At 34.4% G+C, this 23,388-nt stretch overlaps 1 protein-coding gene across 1 annotated transcript; it reads right to left on the bottom strand.

Moving 5' to 3' along the window:
• Positions 1 to 916: 916 nt before the first annotated feature.
• On the bottom strand, positions 917 to 18,978 carry LOC138328464 (beta-1,3-galactosyltransferase brn-like). Its single transcript, XM_069275278.1, has 2 exons — positions 18,759 to 18,978; positions 917 to 2,843 (listed from the first exon to the last, which is right to left on the bottom strand). The coding sequence occupies exon 2, from the start codon at positions 2,522 to 2,524 to the stop codon at positions 1,106 to 1,108; it is 1,419 nt and encodes a 472-aa protein (XP_069131379.1). The 5' UTR covers positions 2,525 to 2,843; positions 18,759 to 18,978; the 3' UTR covers positions 917 to 1,105.
• Between the last annotated feature and the right edge of the window lie 4,410 nt (positions 18,979 to 23,388).

The following is a 23,388-nucleotide window of genomic DNA, read 5'->3' on the forward strand; positions in this document are numbered from 1 at the left end:
ATTAGTCTTTCATATGCAGATATGAAGGATAAGGCTATTCTACTCTTGGATCACAAAATGTTGGAAATCCCTCGGCAAGCCCCAGGTTTTACGACATTTTCTTACCCTCGGGTAGAATATCCCTATCCTTCATATCAATATATGAAAGAGTCTTATAATATCATATCATTGAAACCATATACTTATAGTCAGATACACTGCATATCTACTTCTTAATTATTCAATTATTTATACTTGCTGTGTTCCATTTCAGAACAGATTCTTACACGGCATGTTGATGTATTGCTTGAATTCTGACAAAGACATCGCAAACATATGCATTATTTTAGAAATAAAGTACATTAACACTATATAACACTCGCCCACATTAACAATCGATTATTTGGCAGGTTAAGTGTCAGTGATGACCCATCTCAGTTTTGTTTGAACACAAAGTTAAAATTACATAGATAAAGTAAGTAAATAATGATAACTGTTAAAATGTGTGCCGAGAAAGCGTGTTATTGTAGCACGCTTGTTTATATTCCATCTAACAAGCAGAAAATATCAAGTATAAAGACTGGTATACCTGTATGTTTGAAGAACATTCCAATGTGTGTCCTCATGTATAAATGGTAGTTTTACATAATTCTAAATCCTGTACAGGTAAAGCACATATGTACGATGGTCCGTTTAAATCGTCAAATTACAGCTTTCTGATTTGAAGTAGTTTTACATTTATAAGTTGACAAAGTGGACATGGCCATTTACTCTAAAGTAGATGTACATTGTGTTTTTATTTACTTCAAGTAAACGACCATGTACTATTTGTCAAGTGTACAATACACAACTACTTCAATCAGCGGGCCGTCGGGAAACTGAGAACATCGTTCGTAGAATGTCATAAACACTTTGACGCGGCAACGTCGGGTTATAATTGTTTTTTTTTTTTTTTTTTTTTTTTTACAAAAATGCATATAAGGGTTTGAAATAATATGGAAGCGTGCAAGACGATATCAGTCGAAACAGATCTACCTGGTCTAGAGCCAGATGCAAAGGGTTGGACGAAGGTGGCTCGGGGATACCATTTAATCTAAACAGCTCTTAAACAAAATATCGTCCTATTCTACTTGTTTATGGTGCTTGTGATGTTAAGGATACGTAAATGTGAATTCCATGCTGCCCTCATTTCCTTTGGATCCCCGTACCCGTGAGAAGCCAGCACAGTTTTAAATTTCCTTACGTTGTATGGCACAGGAGGATATATATGAATCTTGGGAAGGTTTATCGGTTTTACACCAAGTTTGTGAACAACGATTGCCAGGAATACATCGTCAAACTTAAACTTTTTCGTAAACTGGATACCAACTTGAAGTCTTTTGAGAAATTCCATTGATATTATAATTGCCCCAGCGCTGAGGAATGGCGGGAATGTTTTGTAAGGGTAGTCAGCAACAGACATATACCACTTCTGTTTAGGCCCTCGTTGAACGGTAAAATTCAACGCCATCCGGCCGGCGAAGAGAGAACGAGTGATGATTTTCGGTAAGCCGTGAAGATAGCTCAATAGGTAATCGGTAGCCAGGTACATATCATCGTCCACTAACATGACGAATTCAGAGGCAGAACAATGGCTGACGCACCAGTTTATACCACCGATTGTCTTCAATGTATTATTGTAATAACTATCAACGAAAGACATCTCTATAATATCGCGATGTTGTTGTTTCTCCTGTGTAATTCTTTCTTTTATAGTTTCGTTCAAAGTTCTCCCTAGCAAAAACGCATGGCGAATGACGTCTGCTTTGAAATAAGCGGTATTAACCCAAGTTTCTCGAATACTTTGTCTCCGAGCGAAATTTCCTGGTGCTGATTTGATCATAAATAAGAGAAAAACTTTATGTGTTGAGGAACTACAAATATCTTCCATTGGTTCCAAAAAGGAAAACGGATAAACATTGATAGGTTTAACATCTGTTGTCCCGTTTTCGATTACGTCATTCACTAATTTCGGAAGGTCCACGTCCAATGGATAACGAAACTGGCTGAAGGGGAGTATTTTCATAGGGGGAGTCTCTCTTATCTTCACTGTTGGTTGCGAAATTTCTTTCTGTACCTTTCCATGGTCAATTTTCATCTGTGGGGTATTCTCTCTTACCTCCACTCTCGGTTTGTCGTGCAAAGTTACTTTCTGTACCTTACTAAGGTCCATTTTTATCTGTGGGGTATTCTCTCTTACCTCAACTCTCGGTTTGTCGTGCAAAGTTACTTTCTGTACCTTACTAAGGTCCATTTTCATCTGTGGGGTATTCTCTCTTACCTCCACTCTCGGTGTGTCGTGCAAAGTTACTTTCTGTACCTTACTAAGGTCCATTTTCATCTGTGGAGTATTCTCTCTTACCTCCACTCTTGGTTTGTCGTGCAAAGCTACTTTCTGTATCTTTATTTGGTCCTTAATGAAAATAAAAACAAGTAGAGCTATTAAGATGAAGAAGCACTTCAAGGCACACGGAACTGATCGAAGGCAAATAGATCTACGCATCATGATAACATTGGATTTCCAGAAATGCGAAAAGCTACCAAACTATAAGTATTTCTTTTAGACAAGAAAAGACATTATGACACCACCATGTATATAAATGTTATATGGATGTTATTTCAGCTCACTTCACGAAGTAACATAGCACCATTCCAAGAATATCAAAGAAGCCGGATTGTTTTCATGTCTGTTTTCTTTTTTAGTGATGAAATCCTTTCGAGATGATTGGCTTAGTTGATTTCTCTTGATCAGCTGAATCAAATTTTCAAAAACTGCAATGTCCAGTGCATACTACATAATCGCCCGATCATCACAAGCAATCGATCTAGAACAAAGAAAGAATAATTTTAAATGAGTTTTTTTTCATAATTGGTTTTATTTTTGTGTGTTTTATGTATTTTAAATAAAATTAATAAATAGTGATTTTTTGGTTGTGTCATGCAATTCAGATATGCGTCTCTACTCGCGAGGTCAACAATGTTCGGTATGAATGCGTAAATGGCAGTGCTAATTACTACTAATCCCATTTGACCTATATTTCGACAGCGGCGAGTGTCGCCGTGACTTATATTCATATGACGGGTGTCACAGTGACCTTTATTTTTATAGCGGATATCGTTGTGACATAGATTTGTATGCACACAACCTACTTCACCGGAAGCGATATTGGACTCACAAAAACCACGAAAAAACGCTCAATTCAAGATAAAAATTTGCTGAAATCATGACATAAAAGCAATACATCTACGAAACATATCGTGCGTCAGAGACAGTATGATCTTAAAAACTTAATTTGCTCAGATATTGCGAACACCTGGCCACAAATATTTTCGACAGCAGGGATATCGGTCACATTTTATTCACTGAAAATATGTAAATTGTATTTTTTTTTAAAGATGCTCCATCGCTGATAGAGCATAAATGATATTCATCATTTGAACAATAATCGGTATTAAATCATGTATATATATGTATAATTAAAGGGTTTGTGACACAAAAACCTATTTATAAATTTTCTGATAGTTTGACCCCATCTACTTTAAGGGCAGTTAGAGTAAATTGCTGCGGCTGAGAAAACTTTAATGAGCGAGTCGGTCACGTAGTACCAACGCGTCATCCGTTTCACCATGCTATGCTGTCTGCTGTAAATACTGTATATTTATAGAGAAAAACTACAAAGTCTTCTAGTATTTTTAAATATCTGCAGTGGAAATAAATGACAGTGATATCCCTGCTTTGGGTTTTGTTCCGGACATTATCCCATACCTGTTTTACCCTTTGATGAGCACTGATAATTCTCTTTCTACGGAGAAGAGGGATAACATCGCCAGATGTTTCAGATGCTGATCAAGAAAACCAAGAAGGTACTGAAGAGGATCGGTTGACAAACACAGCATGTTTTGTAATACACCTATTATTATTTCAATTTATTGGCATTAAATATAGATGTGGATGCCTCCATGGGTATTCATTAGATAATTTATTTTTAATAAGTGAATATAATCTGTAATATATCTTACATAATTAAATGTTTTATATTAAAATCATCCATTGAGAACAATTAATTTCTCCTTTTATTACATTATTAATGCATTAACCTTAATGCATTTTTATGATTGATATCAGTGACATGCAACTTATATAATTACTACACTAATTTTACATACCTACATGTACATATTAGAAATATACATGTATTTCAATAAAATCTTTTTTAATCAACATCAATGACAACAATGTGTAATACACTTTATTACTATATATGTCAATAAATTGAAATTCAGTAAATGAGGATTATATTCTTAACAACAGAGGAATGTATAATAATGACATTGATTACTACTTTGAAACAAAGCTAATTACATTTTGTACATGGTTCAATTACCAAAAGTCAATTTTTCCATTTCATGTTGTGGATATATATTTAGATTTTTTTTTATTTTCAACAGGTGTTATTGTGGTTTCTGTGATTCAATGGTTACGGAATCGAAATCTACGGTCTGCTGTCGTGAGATAAATGATATCAATTCTATAGTTTTCAATAAAAAAAACCCATCTCTGTTTATATTGTTATTAATTTTACCTATTGATATATTTATAATTAACGAAATGTTACTTTTGTTGCAATATTTATATACATTACATCCTCTTCTTGATATGATGTATTTATATGACTATACAGCCAGATAGTATTACTGATATTATGCAATTATCTATTTAATAATGTGTACTGTAGCATTGGTATGAGTAATTAAGTAGCAGGCAATGGTGATGATAAATTGTCCTGAAGTTGTTACACATTCCATGTATATTGTTTATTAACAAACAGGGCTGAGTAATTATAATATAAATGTACAATAAATACCAATATCAGGTCTTAGATAATAGGTCACCTTTTCAAACATGAATTAAATTGACCCTGAACTAATTTAATGCCTCCATATAAAACCCAATTCACACAAATGTTGATTTTCTGTCAGCTCAAACTTGACACTTATGTAATGCAACCATGCATTTTGAATACTTTTTTTCTTTGGAAAGCGAAAGAACTTGTTTTAAAAAACTTATTTTATTCTAACTTATTTTATTTCTGTGATTGTTATAGCAGCCATAAGCAGCACATTGCACCACACTCAATTTAAATAATGACAGCCTGTAATTATGTCATGTGAAACACAGTATAAGATAACTGTAAGTTTAGGTGTTTAGCTCTATTCGTGCCGGTCTCATCAGCATCGGTGAGCCAGTCGGTGAACCAGTGACGTGTGCTGGCTGACAGACTCGTTATCACAATAAATTTTTGCATATCGGTCAGCTGCCCAGATGGCCCTATGTCTAGCCTGGTATCTCAGTGTGTGAAACGTCAAAGAAAAGTAGAAGAACACATACATTTACTTTTAATAATGATAGGCTAAAAATTGAAGATTCCTACTCATATCCTGGTATCATTTTCAATTATAATGGAACATTTTTCAAAGCTAAAAATAAGTTAATAGAACAAGCGAATAAAGCACTTTATGCTCTATACAGGAAAATCCGAAATGCTTCTCTTCCGATTGATATCCAACTTAAATTGTTTGATTCACTTGTGGCTTCTATCTTACTGTATGGTTGCGAAATATGTGGATATGAAAACACTCAAATTATTGAAAAAATCCATATGCAATTTTGTAAAAATACCTTTATACGAAATAATACACCACATTTCATGGTATATGGCGAATTGGGACGATATCCATTAGAAATAGAAATTAAGACAAGAACTGCGACTTCCTGGCACAAGCTCATCACATGGGGTGGAAATCTATCTAGTATATCATATACTCTTGTTGATAAACTTCATTCACAAGGTGAAATTGAGTACAAATGGCTGGCTTTTGCTTAATCCATTTTTGATAATACTGGTTTCAGTAATATATGGAATTTCCAAAACAGATGCACTATTAGCAAAGATAAGTTGAAATTATGTATCAAACAAAAATTAATTGACCAATTTATTCAACATTGGAATAACGATATTGATACTTCATCTCGTGGTAAAATTTATTCAATCTTTAAAAGTAAGTGGGAACTAGAAATTTCTCTCGAAAAATTGCATCCAGAAGAACGAAAAACTTAATGTAAATTTAGAACTTCAAATATTCAGCTACCAATTGAAACAGGTCGGTGGGCGGGTGTGAGTAGAGAAAATAGGATTTGTACATTATGTAATCTAGACATTGGTGATGAGTTTCATTATTTATATAAATGTGAAAATGATTTAGTAAAGGAAATTCGATACAAACATATTCCGGAATATTATTACAATTGCCCAAGTGAATCTAAAATGAAAGGTATGTTCTCAATATGTAATGTTGCACTTCTGAAAAAACTTGTCAAATTCATATCTAAATTGGAAACCCTATTATTCTCTTAATTATGTATACTTATTTTTTTCTATATATTTCTTACTTTTATGTGTTTTGGTATGGATATATGTACGGATATATGCATATCACATACTTAAATAAATATATCCATGTATGTGTGTTTGTACGTATATGTACGTGTTTATACTTATTTCATACTAAAATACATGTATGTGTGTTTATACATATGTGTACATGTCTATACTTATTTCATACTTATATACCCTTATGTGTGTTTGTACGTATGTGTAGGTGTTTATACATATTTCATACTTATATACATGTATGTGTGTTTGTACGTATGTGTACGTGTTTATACTTATTTCATACTTATATACATGTATGTGTATTTTTACGTATATGTATGCGTGTTTATACTTATTTCATACGTATATACACGTATGTGTGCGTGGCTGTAGGATATGTACAGTGTATATAGGGGTATGTATCGTTCGGAAATGTAATGTGACATATGTATGTAATGTCTGTGTATAAAAAGTATGAATTGTAATGTAATGTATGCATGTATTTTAATAAATGTAATGTTTGTATGTAATGTGTATAATACATGTAATGTAATGTATTTATGTATAATAATGTATATATGTATGTAATGTGTATAATATATGTAATGTATTTATGTATTTATGTGGAATAATGTATGTATGTAATGTGTATAATATATGTAAGTAATGTGTATAATATATGTAATGTAATGTATTTTTGTAGTTATGAAGAATAATGTATGTATGTAATGTATATATTACATATTGATGTAAGGATGTAGGGTATGTATATATGTAATGTATGTGTTATTGCTAAACTTGTAGAACATTATTATGTAATTGATGTATCTCTTTTCTGTCATCTCTACGTATTTTTTCGATTGACCTCCTGTTACACACAGATCGTGTGTCTGGAGTGAATAAAATGAATTGAATTGAAGTAAACTTTAGTTTACTAGTTAGATTGTTTATGCTGTGTCATTATAAACGACCCCCTGGAGATAGATTAATTAGGTAACAATGAGGTATACCTACATGCTGTAACGCTTTGGCTGATCATCAAATCCGGTAAGGTGTTACATTTGGTATTTGGGTAGGGAATGGCCCCAGGGAATGAGTCGAATGAGGGTAACGTGGAAAATTAAAAGCCCTGGTGGTCATAACATCAGACCTGCAGCTACTTAAAGTTACAGGCACACTATCTAAATATTTAGGTGAAATTATTACACAACTATATATACCTGTATCCCCATCTGTGTCTGTATGTTAATATGTGGTAATGTCTACACATTGGGTATACACATAGTTAAGTAATGATATGATTCAGAAGAGAATGATATAAATTTACTGGATGAAAATAAAAACAGGTTATTATTCTGTGTGTAAAAGCATCAAAACAGATTGACAATTAAGATGTTTCTGATAACATGAATTATGACATATCATCTGCAAATTGGCGTGATTTGAATGTAGATCTAATGTAGATAGGTATACCACACGAAATGAAAATATCAACAAAAATAAATAAATAAATAAATAAAATAAATAAAAATGAATAAATAAAACATGTGAATCAAATCTTATTTCAAAGCTTATGATTGGATATTTTTTGTCTACAATATCAATGTAGAACTATATGTTTGAAAGAAATCAAGTATGTCTCCGGTTTAGATATCGCCAAAAACAGGGACGTAGATGACTTATAAATCATGTATATGGAAATTAGACTCATCTTAATCAATTTTAAGTGAGGAGATCATTCTGCAGATTAAAGTAGTCCTAACGTATATATATATATATATACGTATATATACGTAACGTAACCCCGCGGGCCCACCCATGCGCCGTTTCCAGCTAAAATAGGGTCTCACCCCGATCCCGTCCCTCGCTAACGGAGAGTAATTTCTGCCAAATTTCAACCATGGAGAAATTTTACTACTAAAAGCACCTTTCAATGTTAATGAAAATCTTAATTCATCTAGTTCTGGAATTGGAAACTACGTAAAACCACCGCATGCTCCGTATTTTGACAGCGATAAATGTAAACAAATCACCCCATGCCCCTACTCGCATGATTTATATGGCTTAGTTTGAATGAACCGTGCATCCTTGGTTCCAATCAACACATCTCATCGGTAGAATGGAAATCACTCTACCTGCAAAAACTGATGTTTTTTAATTTTTCTCTCAATGTCACCGTGTGGTAATGACCCCGGAACTAGGTACCCCCTGAAGCGAGAGTGAGAAAATCAGGATTTGAATAGAGCTAAGATCATAGCTATTATCTGCATTTTGAAATATATTTTATTGTCAATTCAATAGACAAAAAAATCAGGCAAAAGTTATTACAACTTTAAAAAGCCTTCTCGTAACATACAATGACGAAACAAGAGACAATAAATATTTGACAATAATAATAACATTAAATACAATTCATTTTTTATTTTTATAAAACCAAAATCTTTTGCTGGACCTAATAAATTGAAGCACGTGTCTGAAAATACTTATATTATATGAGCAGAATATAGCAAGCTACCGCGTAGTGAAATTTTCAAATTTTTATCAACATTCAAGTTTCCTAAGTTATCTAATAAAAGAATTCTGCCATTCAAATATTTCAAATATTTATTAGATTGGAAAAAAAGAAAGGCACTCTTACACTTATGACCACAGATACAATTTAGACTGTTGGTGAGGTTTGCACGAAACAAGTTTTACTGACTGCACCGATGTCTTAATTTTGCATGTACAACATTTGTATTCGTGTCACCAAAAATTGTAGTAGGCTGGATCTTTTTCATCATAATTACATGACACACTTTTAAAAAAAATGCTAATGAATATAATGATTAGTCGCTTTATCCAAGTCATTCTACATACATGCAGAGAAGAATGTATAAAAGAAGATTTAGTTAGAGAAAGTCTGTGAAGAGGAATTCCATAATTGTGTTAGTTCTTAGGACAAAGAAGTGAATGGAGATAGTTTGGTGATAAATTATTATCGATTTTGTAGACTAAACTGTTAGTTTTATCATGTGCGTCTCTAAGAAAGTGTCTCAAGGCCCGGTTCGGGTGGCCGAGTGATTATGATGTCCCGACATATTTCCGCAAGCCCTCCATCTTTGGGATGCGGGTTCGAATCCTATGGGAGGCAGTTGAAAGTTACTGACCGCTGGATGTTGTTTTTTCTCCTGGTACTCCGACTTTCCTCTACCAATAAACCATGCATGTACATTAATGACCCTGGCTGTTAATAGGACGTTTAACTAACAAGAGGCCCAGAGGGCCTGTATCGCTCACCTGGTTTGTTATGCCAAGTAATGATCTGAATGCAGGTTCATTGTTTCTTTTCTGAAGGAATTTTAATATTAACCTCAAAATCCCCTATTGGGCCCCAATCCTCCTGCCCCTAGGGGGTCAGAGCCAAAATTTATATAAGTTCTGTTCCCCTTCCCCCAAGAATGTTTATTGCCAAATTTGGTCACAATCCAAGCAAAACTTTAGGACAAGTAGCGATTTATAGGATTTACCTCTATTTCCACTATTGGGCCCCACCCGTCCTGCCCCCGGGGTGTCAGAGCCAAAATTTATACAAGTTCTGTTCCCCTTCCCCAAAGGATGTTTGTGGCCAAATTTGGTTACAATTCATGTAGAACTCTATGACTAGTAGGGATTCAAAGGAATTACCTCTATTTCCCCTATTGGGACCCGCCCTTCCTGCCCCCGAGGGACCAGAGCCAAAATTTATACAAGTTCTGTTCCCCTTCCCCAAGGATGTTTTTGGCTAATATTGGTTACAATCCATGCAGAACTCTAGGACAAGAAGCGATTTAAAGGATTTAGCTCTATTATCCCTATTGGGACCCGCCTCTCCTGCCCCTGGGGGAACAGAGCCAAAATTTATACAAGTTCTGTTCCCCTTCCCCAAGGATGTTTTTGGCTAATTTTGGTTACAATCCATGCATAACTCTAGGACAAGTAGCGATTTAAAGGATTTAGCTCTATTATCCCCATTGGGCCCCGCCCTTCCTGCCCCTGGGGGAACAGAGCCAAAATTTATAAAAGTTCTGTTCCCCAAGGATGTTTTTGGCTAATTTTGGTTACAATCCATGCAGAACTCTAGGACAAGTAGCGATTTATAGATATGATAATGGCTCTTTTTGGCCCCTAAATCTATCAAATTTCAAATAAAGTATTTAGAAATTAATTTGCTGCGTTTGAAATATTGAATATGACCCTGATAAAAACTTAATGATATTTTTGTTGACAGAAAGTATGTTTTTGCTATATAACCATGGTAACTTTGCATAAATTATGCAAATTTGAAAATTTGGTCAATTTTGGCATTTTTTTGATAGTTTTTCCTTTAAAATCAATAGAGCGCAACCTAGAACACACTTTATATTTTAAGTGAATTAGCAGACACGAAGAATACATCATTTTGAGAAATATAAAGTTTGTTCTAGAATGCGCTCTATGTTAACTAGATGAAAAACTGCACAAAAAGGGTCAATTTTGATGAAATTTTCACATTTTGCATAATTTATGTATAATAAAAATGGTTGCCATGGCAACTAGAACTGCTATATTACCTAATAGCACTATGAAATATGTCAAGTATGTAGTTAATATTTGAAATGCAAGATTAACATCTTAAAATAACAAGCTTTGAAAAATAGCGGATTTTGGGGCCAAAATATACCCTTACCATACCTATTCCTTTGGTTACATTCCATTCAGAACTCTATGACTTGTAGCGATTTAAAGAATTTACCTCTATTTCCCCTATTGGGCCCCGCCCCTCCTGCCCCTGGGGCGTCAGAGCCAAAATGTATACAAGTTCTGTTCCCCCTCCCCCAAGGATGTTTGTGGCCAAATTTGGTTACAATCCATGCAGAACTCTAGGACAAGTAGCGATTTATAGAATTTACCTCTATTTCCACTATTGGGCCCCGCCCCTCCTGCTCCTGGGGGGTCAGAGCCAAAATTTATACAAGTTCTGTTTCCCCTCCCCCAAAGATGTTTGTGGCAAAATTTGGTTACAATCCATGCAGAACTCTAGGACAAGTAGCGATTTATAGGATTTACCTCTATTTCCCCTATTGGGCCCCGCCCCTCCAGCCCCCGGGGGGCCAGAGCCAAAATTTATAAAAGTTCTGTTCCTCTTCCCTCTTGTTTGTGGCCAAATTTGGTTACAATCCATGCAGAACTCTATGATTAGTAGCGATTTAAAGGAAATGTTGGCGGACGGACGGACGACGGATGACGGACGCCGCGCCATGACATAAGCTAACCGGCCCTTCGGGCCAGTTGAGCTAATGAAAATCAAAACCAAACGTTTCCTAATATAAAGCTGAAACAGTTACATATGAAAGTAAACCAGTAACAATTTTTGCGACTTAAATTTTATACATCTGTAATCTATTGTTATTTCTTTTTCATGTGCAATATACTTCACATAGCTAAATAATTTCCTTCTTATTCACATTCAGTATCGCTAATCGCTATCACACTCACCCTCAAACATCTTACTCATACCATCATCATCATCATCACAATCATCATCTATATCGTCATCATTCCATGATTTTTATCATCGTCATCATCATCATCAGCATCTTTATTTCTAAACTTTACAATATATTAGGTACCAATATATATATATCATAGTAAAACGCATTACCTTCTCGACAATTTCGTGGATATTGAATATATTTGGATTTACAAATGATAACACAATTAGTGAGTGGGAACGAAATTAGTGCGTTTTGTACCTGTCTTTATGTTGCAGTTCACTGGTTACGAGAAACAGACAAACCCCAAATTTACGCATGATTGTAAACTGTTAGTAACACTTATAACGTATAACGTAATAATGATGCATATGAGCCATTACCTTAAGTCTTAAATAGTTATCCTTTCTGTTTTTACCATCGCATCACTGAAAAGATATATAATAGTAACTATAAGCCGTACAACTCCCTTCATATAAAGTGACTGCATTTGCTATGAGCCGTACACCGCCTTCGCTATGTGCCGTACACCGTTGCGATTTGGACGATCCTTTTGACATAAATGAAACGGGATGGGAATCATTTTTTGTGAATCTACCCTTATATATCAAAATAGAGTAATGTAATACTAAAATATGTAATTATGGTCGATGGAAAGTTTTTTCCAGCATCTGTTCTAACGATAGGCGATTTACGTCGGTACCTCCCTTGGCGAGGTGACATGCTTACATCTGTCAAATTTTTTTGCGACACTTCTAAAACACCATTTATATATGGTATATATCATATTGTATGGCTGATATATACGGAAACACGTGCACCAAACGTCAGTATCCAAAAACGTCTTAAAATGCAGATAAATGCAACAATCTTAGCTCTGTTCAAATCCTGATTTTCTCACTCTCGCTTTAGGGGGTACCTACAGTTGGGAGCAAGCTAAACTTGGTAGTGAGTTGCAATGGAGTTCACAGGTAAAGTTAACTCCGGTTCACTAGCTAGTGCACTAGAGTTAACATCGTAGTGCACTAGAGTTAACATCGTAGTGCACACTAGAGTTAACATCGTAGTGCACTAGAGTTCACATTGTAGTGCACTAGAGTTAACAACGTAGTGCACTAGAGTTAACACTGTAGTGCACTAGAGTTCACATCGTAGTGCACAAGATAAATGAACCTGATACTCCTACTTATTGCATAAATTGTACATGTACAATCTGTTCATGTACATATTTCATTGAATGGTTTTTAATATCCTTCAATTATTTCAGATGAATCACCAAATGTACTAAGTATTTAAAAATTAGCATAACTAAGTCAGTGTGTAAATAACTAATTTATTAAAGAAAATGGTAACTTTTATTGGTGTACATTATTATATATGGGTTTCATCTGAGTAATTTAGCCTAATATGAGTTTTAATATCAAAGTAAAGACTATACCGTAAGCTGCAATATGGCTTGACCACATGCATCTTTTCTTTAGATAATTTTTTTCAGAAAATAATTGAATTTATTTATTTATTAGGATCAAATATTTCATACCTGTTATAATACATTTACTAATAGCTACATTTATTACTCAGATCAAGGACGTATAAATCCTTGCTCAGATCAAATATTAGGTATTCTAGATATAAATAGCTATATCTATTTTAATTTATTTCATGTATTTAATTTTTTTTATTTGATTTTATTATTTATCTATTTGAATCATATATCTTTGTTTTTGCCATTCTAGAAATTAACAGCTATATATAATTGCATTTCAAATTAAGAATGTCAGATTTTGTACATTTAGCAGTTTTGGCTATTACACTTTTATTATACCCTCATAAGTCGCTTGGTGAATTTTACCTGTACTGGCCAGACTTCAGGCGCAGGGCAATAACCAAGCTTGAGTCTATTTTCTATTCGTGTCATAAAAAAAGCTAGGGGTCACCTGTCTTGTCATGCATGACTGCCCCTCCCCTAATCCTGTAATTACCTATGAAGCCAGTTCAATTAACACAAAAATTGTGATTCCTGAAAATACAGGTGAACAGGTGCCATATGGGTGTGTTCTCCATTTGCCCACTTTTTAGAGAACAAAGAAAAGTGTTGGTATAAGAGAACAATGGAAAACCAATTATAGTCAGTTCCATATTAATTTTTACCTGTGGTTACATGTTTTCGTTTACCTGAGCTACCTATAGTTTGTCAAAAGTGGGGAAATAGAGAGATAGCAATAGGTATGTATACAGTACAGTAACAGTATTAAATAAAATTATGTGCATTTTGACAGACAAATCTTTATAAATTTCACCATTAAAATGGTGAATTAAAGAACAAAATTGCATCCAAGTTTTAGGAGAATTAAGTGTCAGAAAAAGTGGGTTTTTTACAAACTGTTGCAATTTCAATTATTAGTTAAAAACAAATACGTGATGTTTATTTTTATTATTATTAGTAATACACATATTCCACTATTATTATTATAAAGACTTTGTCAAAGCAATAATGCTTGTAATATATATATACATGTTGGCATGTGCACTTATGTAGCTACAGATTGATATAGAGAATATATCACAAGATACTGTTTAACTCTATAGGATGATACATGTAACAGTATAAACATGTATGTACATGTAAAAACAAACGTATATTGTACTTGTATCTAATTAATTATACCATATACAGTTGTATACCATATATATCAAACTGTACTGATGTACCGAAATTCCATTTCTTCAATGACAAAAAAAATCAAACATACTGTATATATATTTGTATGTTAGCCATCAAGAAAGTAAAGATATTTTAAATACCGTATACGTTTTATTCAATATGCAATATTTGGATTCATTTAAATATCTTTTGTTTTAAATGTTACACTGTAATAGCGAAAGTGTAACCCGCAAAACTTACATTTGCATTTGAATTTGTATGATTTGGCAAGTAATTTTGTCATGTATATGCATGTATAATGCGCATCCCTCTTATCACACTTTAAAACCTAAGCATTTCTACAGAATATAGACTTCTGCAGATTGCAAGTTGTTTGAGAGAATGTGAATGTTATTGAGATGATTGTTTAGCTAGTGATAGTTCGAACACTGATTTTTGATAATAAACTATATTTCAGATAGTTCGAACATGTCAAATTATGAACGTAAAAGTACAATTTTTGTCGGCAAAATGGCTCAACGGCATTCCTAAAAATGACGATATATTGCAGTATAAATATTTCAGTAGAATTGTCACAAAGGTGATTTCTAATGAAAAGAGGCGTAAACATAAACTGCATGATTACATAATTATTACCATAAACTATTTTTATAAATTTGTTGAATGTGAATTTTCTTATAAATGCCACTAGAGTTTATACATGTATGTACCTCAATACATGTAGCTCTATATCCAAGAAAGTCTGTTTTGATTGAACTACATGTACAACTAGCAACTATAGTTATCATATATGTGTTTATATGTACATGTACATGTATTTCAATGTAGTTTTATGAACATATATACACGACGTATATGTTTGTCAAAAAAAGAGGAATGAATTTTGAAGTTTTTTGAAGTTACGACCAAATATAAATGTTACGTTTGATGTGTTAATTATATTTTATTAATATAAAAAAAAATCAAGAACATAACTGACATCACAAAAAGAGTAACAAATTAAAAGATTATTACATGTAATATTATTTCCTTCAGATAAGATAAGATAATTTATTAACGTCTCATCTTAAAAGATTTATAATCATATTAAAACATTGAAAGGTACAAATCTTTAAAAAAGACACTCTGAAAAGAGTTATGAGAGACTTGTCCTAAAAAAAGTCAAATTCAAACTTGTTTACATAAAATATATTGTACTTTTCTCTATACATTATATATCATACATATAAAGGTATACATATAAATATGAGTAATTATCAATGTATTAAAACATTACATGTTATACATAAATGATACCCTTATGGGATGAGTACAGGTAAAACACAGGTAAATCAGGGATAACTTCTCTGAAATAGACTATAATCCTTGTCACAACATTCTGCTAATTATCAAATTATAAAAAGTGGGCAAATGGAGATACAGCCGCCCAAGGATTTATAAGTGAGATACGTCCTTGAGCCGCCCTATGAGTTTTGATTTTTGAAAAGTTACAGAACTTTGTATTTTGTCAAGAATCAACAATATAACTGATATAAATTAAGTTGAAATTTATTAAAAAGTTCTTATTATAAGCTACCCTTGTATCCAAATAACTCCTATATGTCTCTGACTCTGTTAATTCTAGCAAGAAATAATGGTTGTTTATTAACATCTGTGCGATTGGGACGATCAGTCAATCAAATTTGCGAAATCATTCCATATAATAAACGGACCACGTTGATGAGTCTTATTATTTAAATCAAATTCTTATTTCTGTTTAAACATATATTTCTACACATGTAATATTACATCATAATATTTGAAATATATTTTGATTGATATATTAAATTTTGATTTATTTCTATATACCGTATATATATGTATAAACATATGAAATCTATATCAAAATTAAGCAGCAAAAGTTGTGTACATTTATTAAAAGATTATTAACTAAAAGTGATGATCATCGACCGGCATGTACATTAAAATAATGAGGAGTGTCGCATACAATTCATGTTGTGTTTTAGTCTGTACACATACACATAATATACAATATTTTTATCATATACATATCAAGGATTTCTAACTACATACGTGTACATATTAATTATTTAATTGTTATCATATTTAATTGGTGTGCAATTGGAACAAAAGTCTGTCACATACACTGATATACATGTACTGTACATGGGGATACAGGTACATATGTATACACTGTACCCGCATACATAAATGACTTGTATACTGTAAATGTAAACTCTTGGCACACGTGCAGGTCTGTCGTTATGGTCACTAGGCCTAGGGCCCTTTTCTCCCTATTTCCCCATCCCATCACCTGAGGTGACACCTTACCTGAGATGATCAGTCAGGCGTCACAGGTAAGGTATACCTATTTTCTTTAACCCCAGGGGGTCCATTATAGCATTCAATTCAATAGATATATAGCATGCTGTGACAGCCTCTGCACCTGATTAGTTTAGTAAAGTCTAACTGTCTACTTGACCCCATGTAGTTTTGTTTCATATAATAATGATAATAATAATAAACTTAAAGCTACTTTTTATCAAAATACGCCTATTCTTTCAATTGAGAATTATTGTTATAATATTGTTTTTTCCCTCAAAATGAGGATAATGTATTCACATTCTTTTGTTTCTTGTTTTTATTTTATTTATATTTTTTGAGGAGATGGAGAGGGGTTTATTAATTATGAACTATATAGTTAAATTTATACTACATGTGTACATGGACATGTACATGTATATATGTGCATTCCAAACATGCTTCGAGACAATACCCCATGGGCTCCTTTATATCCCAGCCCCACCCCAAACCTACCTAGCTATATCATATGTGTATTTCGCCACTCTGATACTTATTCTGCCCTCTTGATATGAATTGTTTTACCTGAAATTTAACTAATTAACGTGCTGGCTCAGGTATGCATACGACCATCATATATACAAGTCCAAGAAAAGAATGAGATTACATGAATGAACGTGTAAAATCAGATATTTAGATAATATACTGCATAATTTTTTTGGTAAAACCTATAATCTAGCTACAAATAAATGTAGCTTCATGAACACTGTATCTAAAAATACAAGTTTATTTAATTGACAATTTTAATTGTCCATGCACACTGTTGGGATTACTTTCATCCCCCACATTGCAATTCAATGTTAGTAAGGATCCATATGGTATCCGGAAAATTCATTCATTTATTTATTTCAAAATGAATATAAGTTATACCACAAATTTGAATATACTTGTATTTGTAAGGTTATACTGGAACATGTGTGTATCACGTACAGGCACTGTAAAACTGAAGTGCACTACGTAGTGCACTAGAGTTAACATTGTAGTGCACTAGAGTTAACATTGTAGTGCACTAGAGTTAACACTGTAGTGAACTGGAGTTCACATCGTAGTGCACTCTAGTGCACTACAATGTTTAGTCTAGTGCACTACGTTGTTCACTAAGTGTACACTACAAAGTGCACTAGATACCAAGTTTAGTTTGCTCCCAACTGTAGTTCCGGGGTCATTACCACACGGTGTATATCTAATGAGAGGTCACGTTACAAAATCGTGATGAGACAGTTCATTTGCATATATTCATATTTAGATTCGGTGACAAAATTGACTTTTGTGACACAAAATTGAATTTTGTGTTCAAATTTCATTTTTGCTTAACAAAACTCAATTTCGTCCTTAAATACGAATTTTGTCATGACAGAAATGAATTATGTGTTCAATTTTCACTTTTGTCTGACAAAACGCAATTTCGTCTGCAAAAACAAATAAATTTTGTCAAGACAGAAATTAATTTTGTGTAGACAAAAATGAATTTTGTGTGCTGGAAGATAATTTTTGTAAGACGAAAATGATTTCGTTATGACAGAATTCAACTTTTCAGATTTTGATTACAAAAAAATAAAGTCCCAATCGGCGACCCCTTAGATTGGTGTCCATGTACACCCGGGACACATATGTGATTGACACATACGTGTACTGAGTGTACTTGGGCTACATATATATTTGAATATACAACTACATTGTATTTGATAAATATTAATTTGAAATAGCAACGAGATGTAACATAGTAGATAAATACATGTAGTAATAAATCATAATGATCTATAATAATTATTTCATTACTGTACTTACTTTACATGTGGTGCCCACGACCATTCGCAGACTAAAAAGATCATCTGACAACGTGGCTGGGTACATCCTCCGTCCCGGGTGTTCGTCGCACTATCGCTTACTAATCCCTGGGAACATGAGCCTTGTATGCAGTAAGTCAGCAAGGCTTGAGTGAACACCCATATTTTGACTGCTGATACACGGAAGACTCTAACCGTGTACCCAGTATTACACATATACAGGTGTCCGTATAAATGCCAAGTCAAGTTACATTTCATTTAAATCATTCAACCATCACAATACACGGCGTCGGGAGTTCTTTCAGACTCGTCCCCATTGCAGGGACACTCTAGTAACATCAGGAATGAGAAGTGAATTAACAATCTCGTCAATACATTCTTTTTTTACATCACAACAATTGACAACAGGAGTTCTTTCAGACTCGTCCCCATTGCAGGGACACCCTAGTAACATCAGGAATGTGAAGTGAATTAACAATCTCGTCAATACATTCTTTTTTTACATCACAACAATTGACAACAGGAATTCTTTCAGACTCGTCCCCATTATATTGGGCACTCAAGTAAAATCAGGATTGAGAACTTATTGATCCTAATTCTAGCAGAATATGCTAGCCCTTTGAGAAAAAACCCCCAAAAAACCCATTGGTTTGGGTAAAGTTCAGATCATAGTTTATTGCGCATTACATTATCATAAAATATAACAGTACAACAATTACAGTTATTTTTTATAGAATAAACTTAAACTATGATCCTCCAACTATACTAATTGCTAAAGCTACCTTAATTATATAAAATAATTAATCTAAGTTAAAATAAATAAATAAATAGATAAAAAGAAAAGGGGAAATTCTAGGGTGTGTGGGAAAATAGAAAGAAAGGGATTTGCCTGCTGCCGCATTGCTTGCACATTTCAAAGTGCTGATGTTTTCACATCAGACAGAGCATAGTTCTATTATTTTTATGATTTCCCATTGGTCAGTTATTCTAATTAAGTGCTGATTTACTAATGTAAGGCTTTTAATCCCATTAGTCAGTCAGAGTATTTATCACTCTGAAATTGACCTTATACAATCGGAAACACGTGTTCCCAATGGGGGATAACTATGGTAGCTAGACCCGCTTACTTCCTTCCTGTACACAAATAAATAACGCGATGTAATATCTTTCGTAGATAGCGCCATGAAGCTGTCTCTGAAACAGGGCTCGTAAAGCATGATGGTCACATTCAATGACGAAGTGCTTTCCCCTTAGATATGGAGAACAGTCTAAAACACTTGTCACCACTCCAAGAAGTTCCAGCTTGGTAGGTCCATAGGATGCCTGTCCTTTATTTAGTCCTTTTGATCCAAAACGAAGAACATGAGGTTTCCCGTCCTCGTGAATTTGATACAAAGTCTATCCGATGCCTTTAGAACTGGTGTCCACCGCGAGACGGAAATCTAAATCAAAGCGCGGAAATGACAAAACGTCACTGCTTGAGCTTGTGAAAGCTCAAGTCACAATCACTACTCCAACACCTTTTTTGAGTAATAGATGCATAGTTTGAGTCACTGCACTGTAGTTTGGTATGTATTTCCGGAACCAGTTGAACATTCCGAGCACGCGTTGAAGCTGTCTTTTGGGACAGGATGCTCAGATCACGATGTTCTGTAGGTAGGTCTATACGGTTTTGAGGTGGTTTAATACCCGCTTTAGAAACCTTATGGTCTAAGAAAGTACAAGAGTTTTTAGTATTTTGTCCATAAGAAGTTCAAATGAATTAGGTGATGTAAATAAACCCATAGACAACCTCAAAAACTTAAAGGTGCCATAACAAGTATTGAATGCTGTGTATTTTGTTGATAGGTTATCAATGGCCATTTGAAAGAACGCAGAACTTAAATCAAGCGAGGAGATGAAATTTGGCGTACGGTAGGCAAATGATTCTGTCAAGTCTTTCAAGTCAGGAATAGTATATCTAAAATCAGATGTCTGACTATCCAAATACCGAAAATCGCAACAGAATCTGTAAGATGATAAACTTTGCTGCCTTGTGATCTCCTCACCTGCTTTAAGTCTTGGCTTATTACGTTTGGTGACTAGTACAATAGGACTAGATATAGGGATTTCCTCAGTTTCAGACACTGGTTTGATAATACCCTGTCGTAAAAGCTCATCAAGCTGATGCCGAAGCACAGTTTCCTTATCACTAGGTAAACGATAAGGTTTCTGATGCTTGAGACAAAATTTGGTTTTAAATGGATTCTATGCTTCACCATCTCAGTGTAACCTAGATCAGGATTCTCAGGAGTGACAAAAACATTTTTGTATTGGTACAAACATTTTTGTAGTTCAAGTGACTGTTCATTTGTCAAATTTGATCGACTATCAAAATCAAAATTTTGATGCAAAAGTTTGAAAATCATCAGACATGTCATGCTCATTGTGACTATTATTATCACTGACATTAGATACTGTACATTAGAACAAGACAATGGAACAATTTCTGTAAGATTGTCACATAACTGACAAGATGACAATATAATACCTTTCTGGATATAAACAACACTATTTCCAGGATTAAGTATTTTGATAGGAGTCAACCGATCAACATCACATGTAACAAGAGATTTGGCTACTAAAACACCTTTGTTCATAACATCAAAATGTCCAATGTTGACACCTGGTGTACCAATGGGCACTACATCTGGAAATTTACCCATAACTATACACTCTGAGTTAGGTTCAACTTGTACAGAAGATACGCATCTGACTTTGATACTTTTCTTTACATCAGGAAAAATCTGTTGTTTTGAAAAATCTATAATAATACCATGATCTTTCACATATTGTGTACCTAGAATCAATTGGTGTGAAGTTTCCTGCATGATATACACAAACATATCAAAATATTCCATAGTACTAGATTTGTAAACTAGTTTCAATGTAGCTGTACCTAATAATATCTACAGTACTATTGTTAGCAAGTATTACACTACTATCTGTAGGCTGAAAATCTGAAAGACTTGCCAAAAATGTGTCAAAAAATATATTTTGAGACAACATTTAACAGAAAAAGTTTGATACATAAAATGGTGATTTGTACATTTGTTTACATGGTCATCAATACAATTGTTATTTTATCATCATTACAATCATGTTCATTGGAATCAATCATTGTACAATCATCTTAGTTAGCATTTTATATAACTGTCTGATATTTGGCCTGAAAGGTGGCCTATGCTTTCAGGCCTTGCCCGTTTAACGTCGGACAAGAGGAAGCTGTGTGTCCTGGGGCGCGAGCACAGTTGGCAGTGTGGGTCAGACATTGCCTCGGGGCAACGTAAACAGTTTTTGGCTTTGTGACCCCACTGCTTACACATCTGACACATAGAATTAGGGAATTTATGTCCTTCACCACTCCAATTACAAGCATGTTTATATGTGTCATTGATCTCCGCAATGGAAACACGTTCGCGACTTTGAGTTCGAATCCTGTTGGGAGCGAGACTGCTGTCTGGTGTCCTGGGCATCAGGTTTAGGCTTCCCGCGATATGTTCGAGTATCCGCGAATGTTTCCGGACGCTGCATGGGCTCTCTCACTTCCAAACTGTCTAATCGTTTGGAAATATCCTCAAATTTCGTTAAGAGCTGTGTCATAGGGTTTTCCGTAGTTGGGCGAGATACAGCTGCAACGGCCATATGACTAGGGGACTATTGACGGTAACCATGAGTTTCACCGATTCTGGCAGAATGTAAAGCATCTCGTTATGTTGTCGCTTTACCCGCACTGACAAAAAAGGCAAGCTGTGGGGGTAGACCCTCAGTAAATTTTAATGCAATGTCTCGGTCTGACTTTCCAAGACGCTTCCTCTTCTGGAGTTCTATTGAATGGAATTCCTCCAGTTACTGCTCTGGGCGTAATAGCAAAAGTCGGAAGGCAGCTTCTTCAGCTACTGGAGCTGGTTGGTGTCGGAGCAAAATTCTTCTCTAAACAGGGCTTGCACATTGAAGAAACTTGACCTAGAATACGGTGAAAGAGTTCCAAACCAAACCAATGCTGGACCTGTCAAGTGCATGTGGAACGCAGCCATGGCCTGCGGGCTCGCTGAATCTATCTGCGATAATGTCAGATATGATTGAAACTCTGTCAGAAATTTATCACCGTCTTCAGACGTCATCCCAGAAAAAATGTTCAATGGTTTTTTTCAGGTAAACACACTGGGGCTTGTATAATAATCGCTTGCCTATCCATAATAGCGTGGGGTTGAGATTGGGATTGGGCTGGTTGATTGTTCTGTAATGGTATCATGGAGGGTTGGGGTGGCCACATGTTTCCCGCCATATTTGCTGTGATTTCTGGCGTGGAGGGTTGTAAATTTAGTGAAGGGTCCATCATAAAATCACGTACGTTACTGGTAGCTAATTGAAAAGTCTCATCCAAAATTCATAGATATACAAAGTTCACCTTGATGTTGGGATCAATTTGAAATTCTCCACCATGTTGTAGTTCTTGTTTGGGGGAAAAATGATCAACGTCTCCGTTATGTTCCTCCATTTTTATTACGTTCTAATTATACATCAATACATCACTTCCGGTAAGAATTTCCGGATTTTGGTATAAACTAAAAGTGAAAATGGACAATTCC

This window comes from Argopecten irradians, chromosome 7, assembly GCF_041381155.1.
Source record: "Argopecten irradians isolate NY chromosome 7, Ai_NY, whole genome shotgun sequence".
Taxonomy (NCBI): domain Eukaryota; kingdom Metazoa; phylum Mollusca; class Bivalvia; order Pectinida; family Pectinidae; genus Argopecten; species Argopecten irradians.

What these genes read in the sequence shown, in the direction of transcription:
- LOC138328464 (XM_069275278.1), bottom strand. Translation starts at nt 2,524, where the DNA reads ATGATGCGTAGATCTATTTGCCTTCGATCAGTTCCGTGTGCCTTGAAG.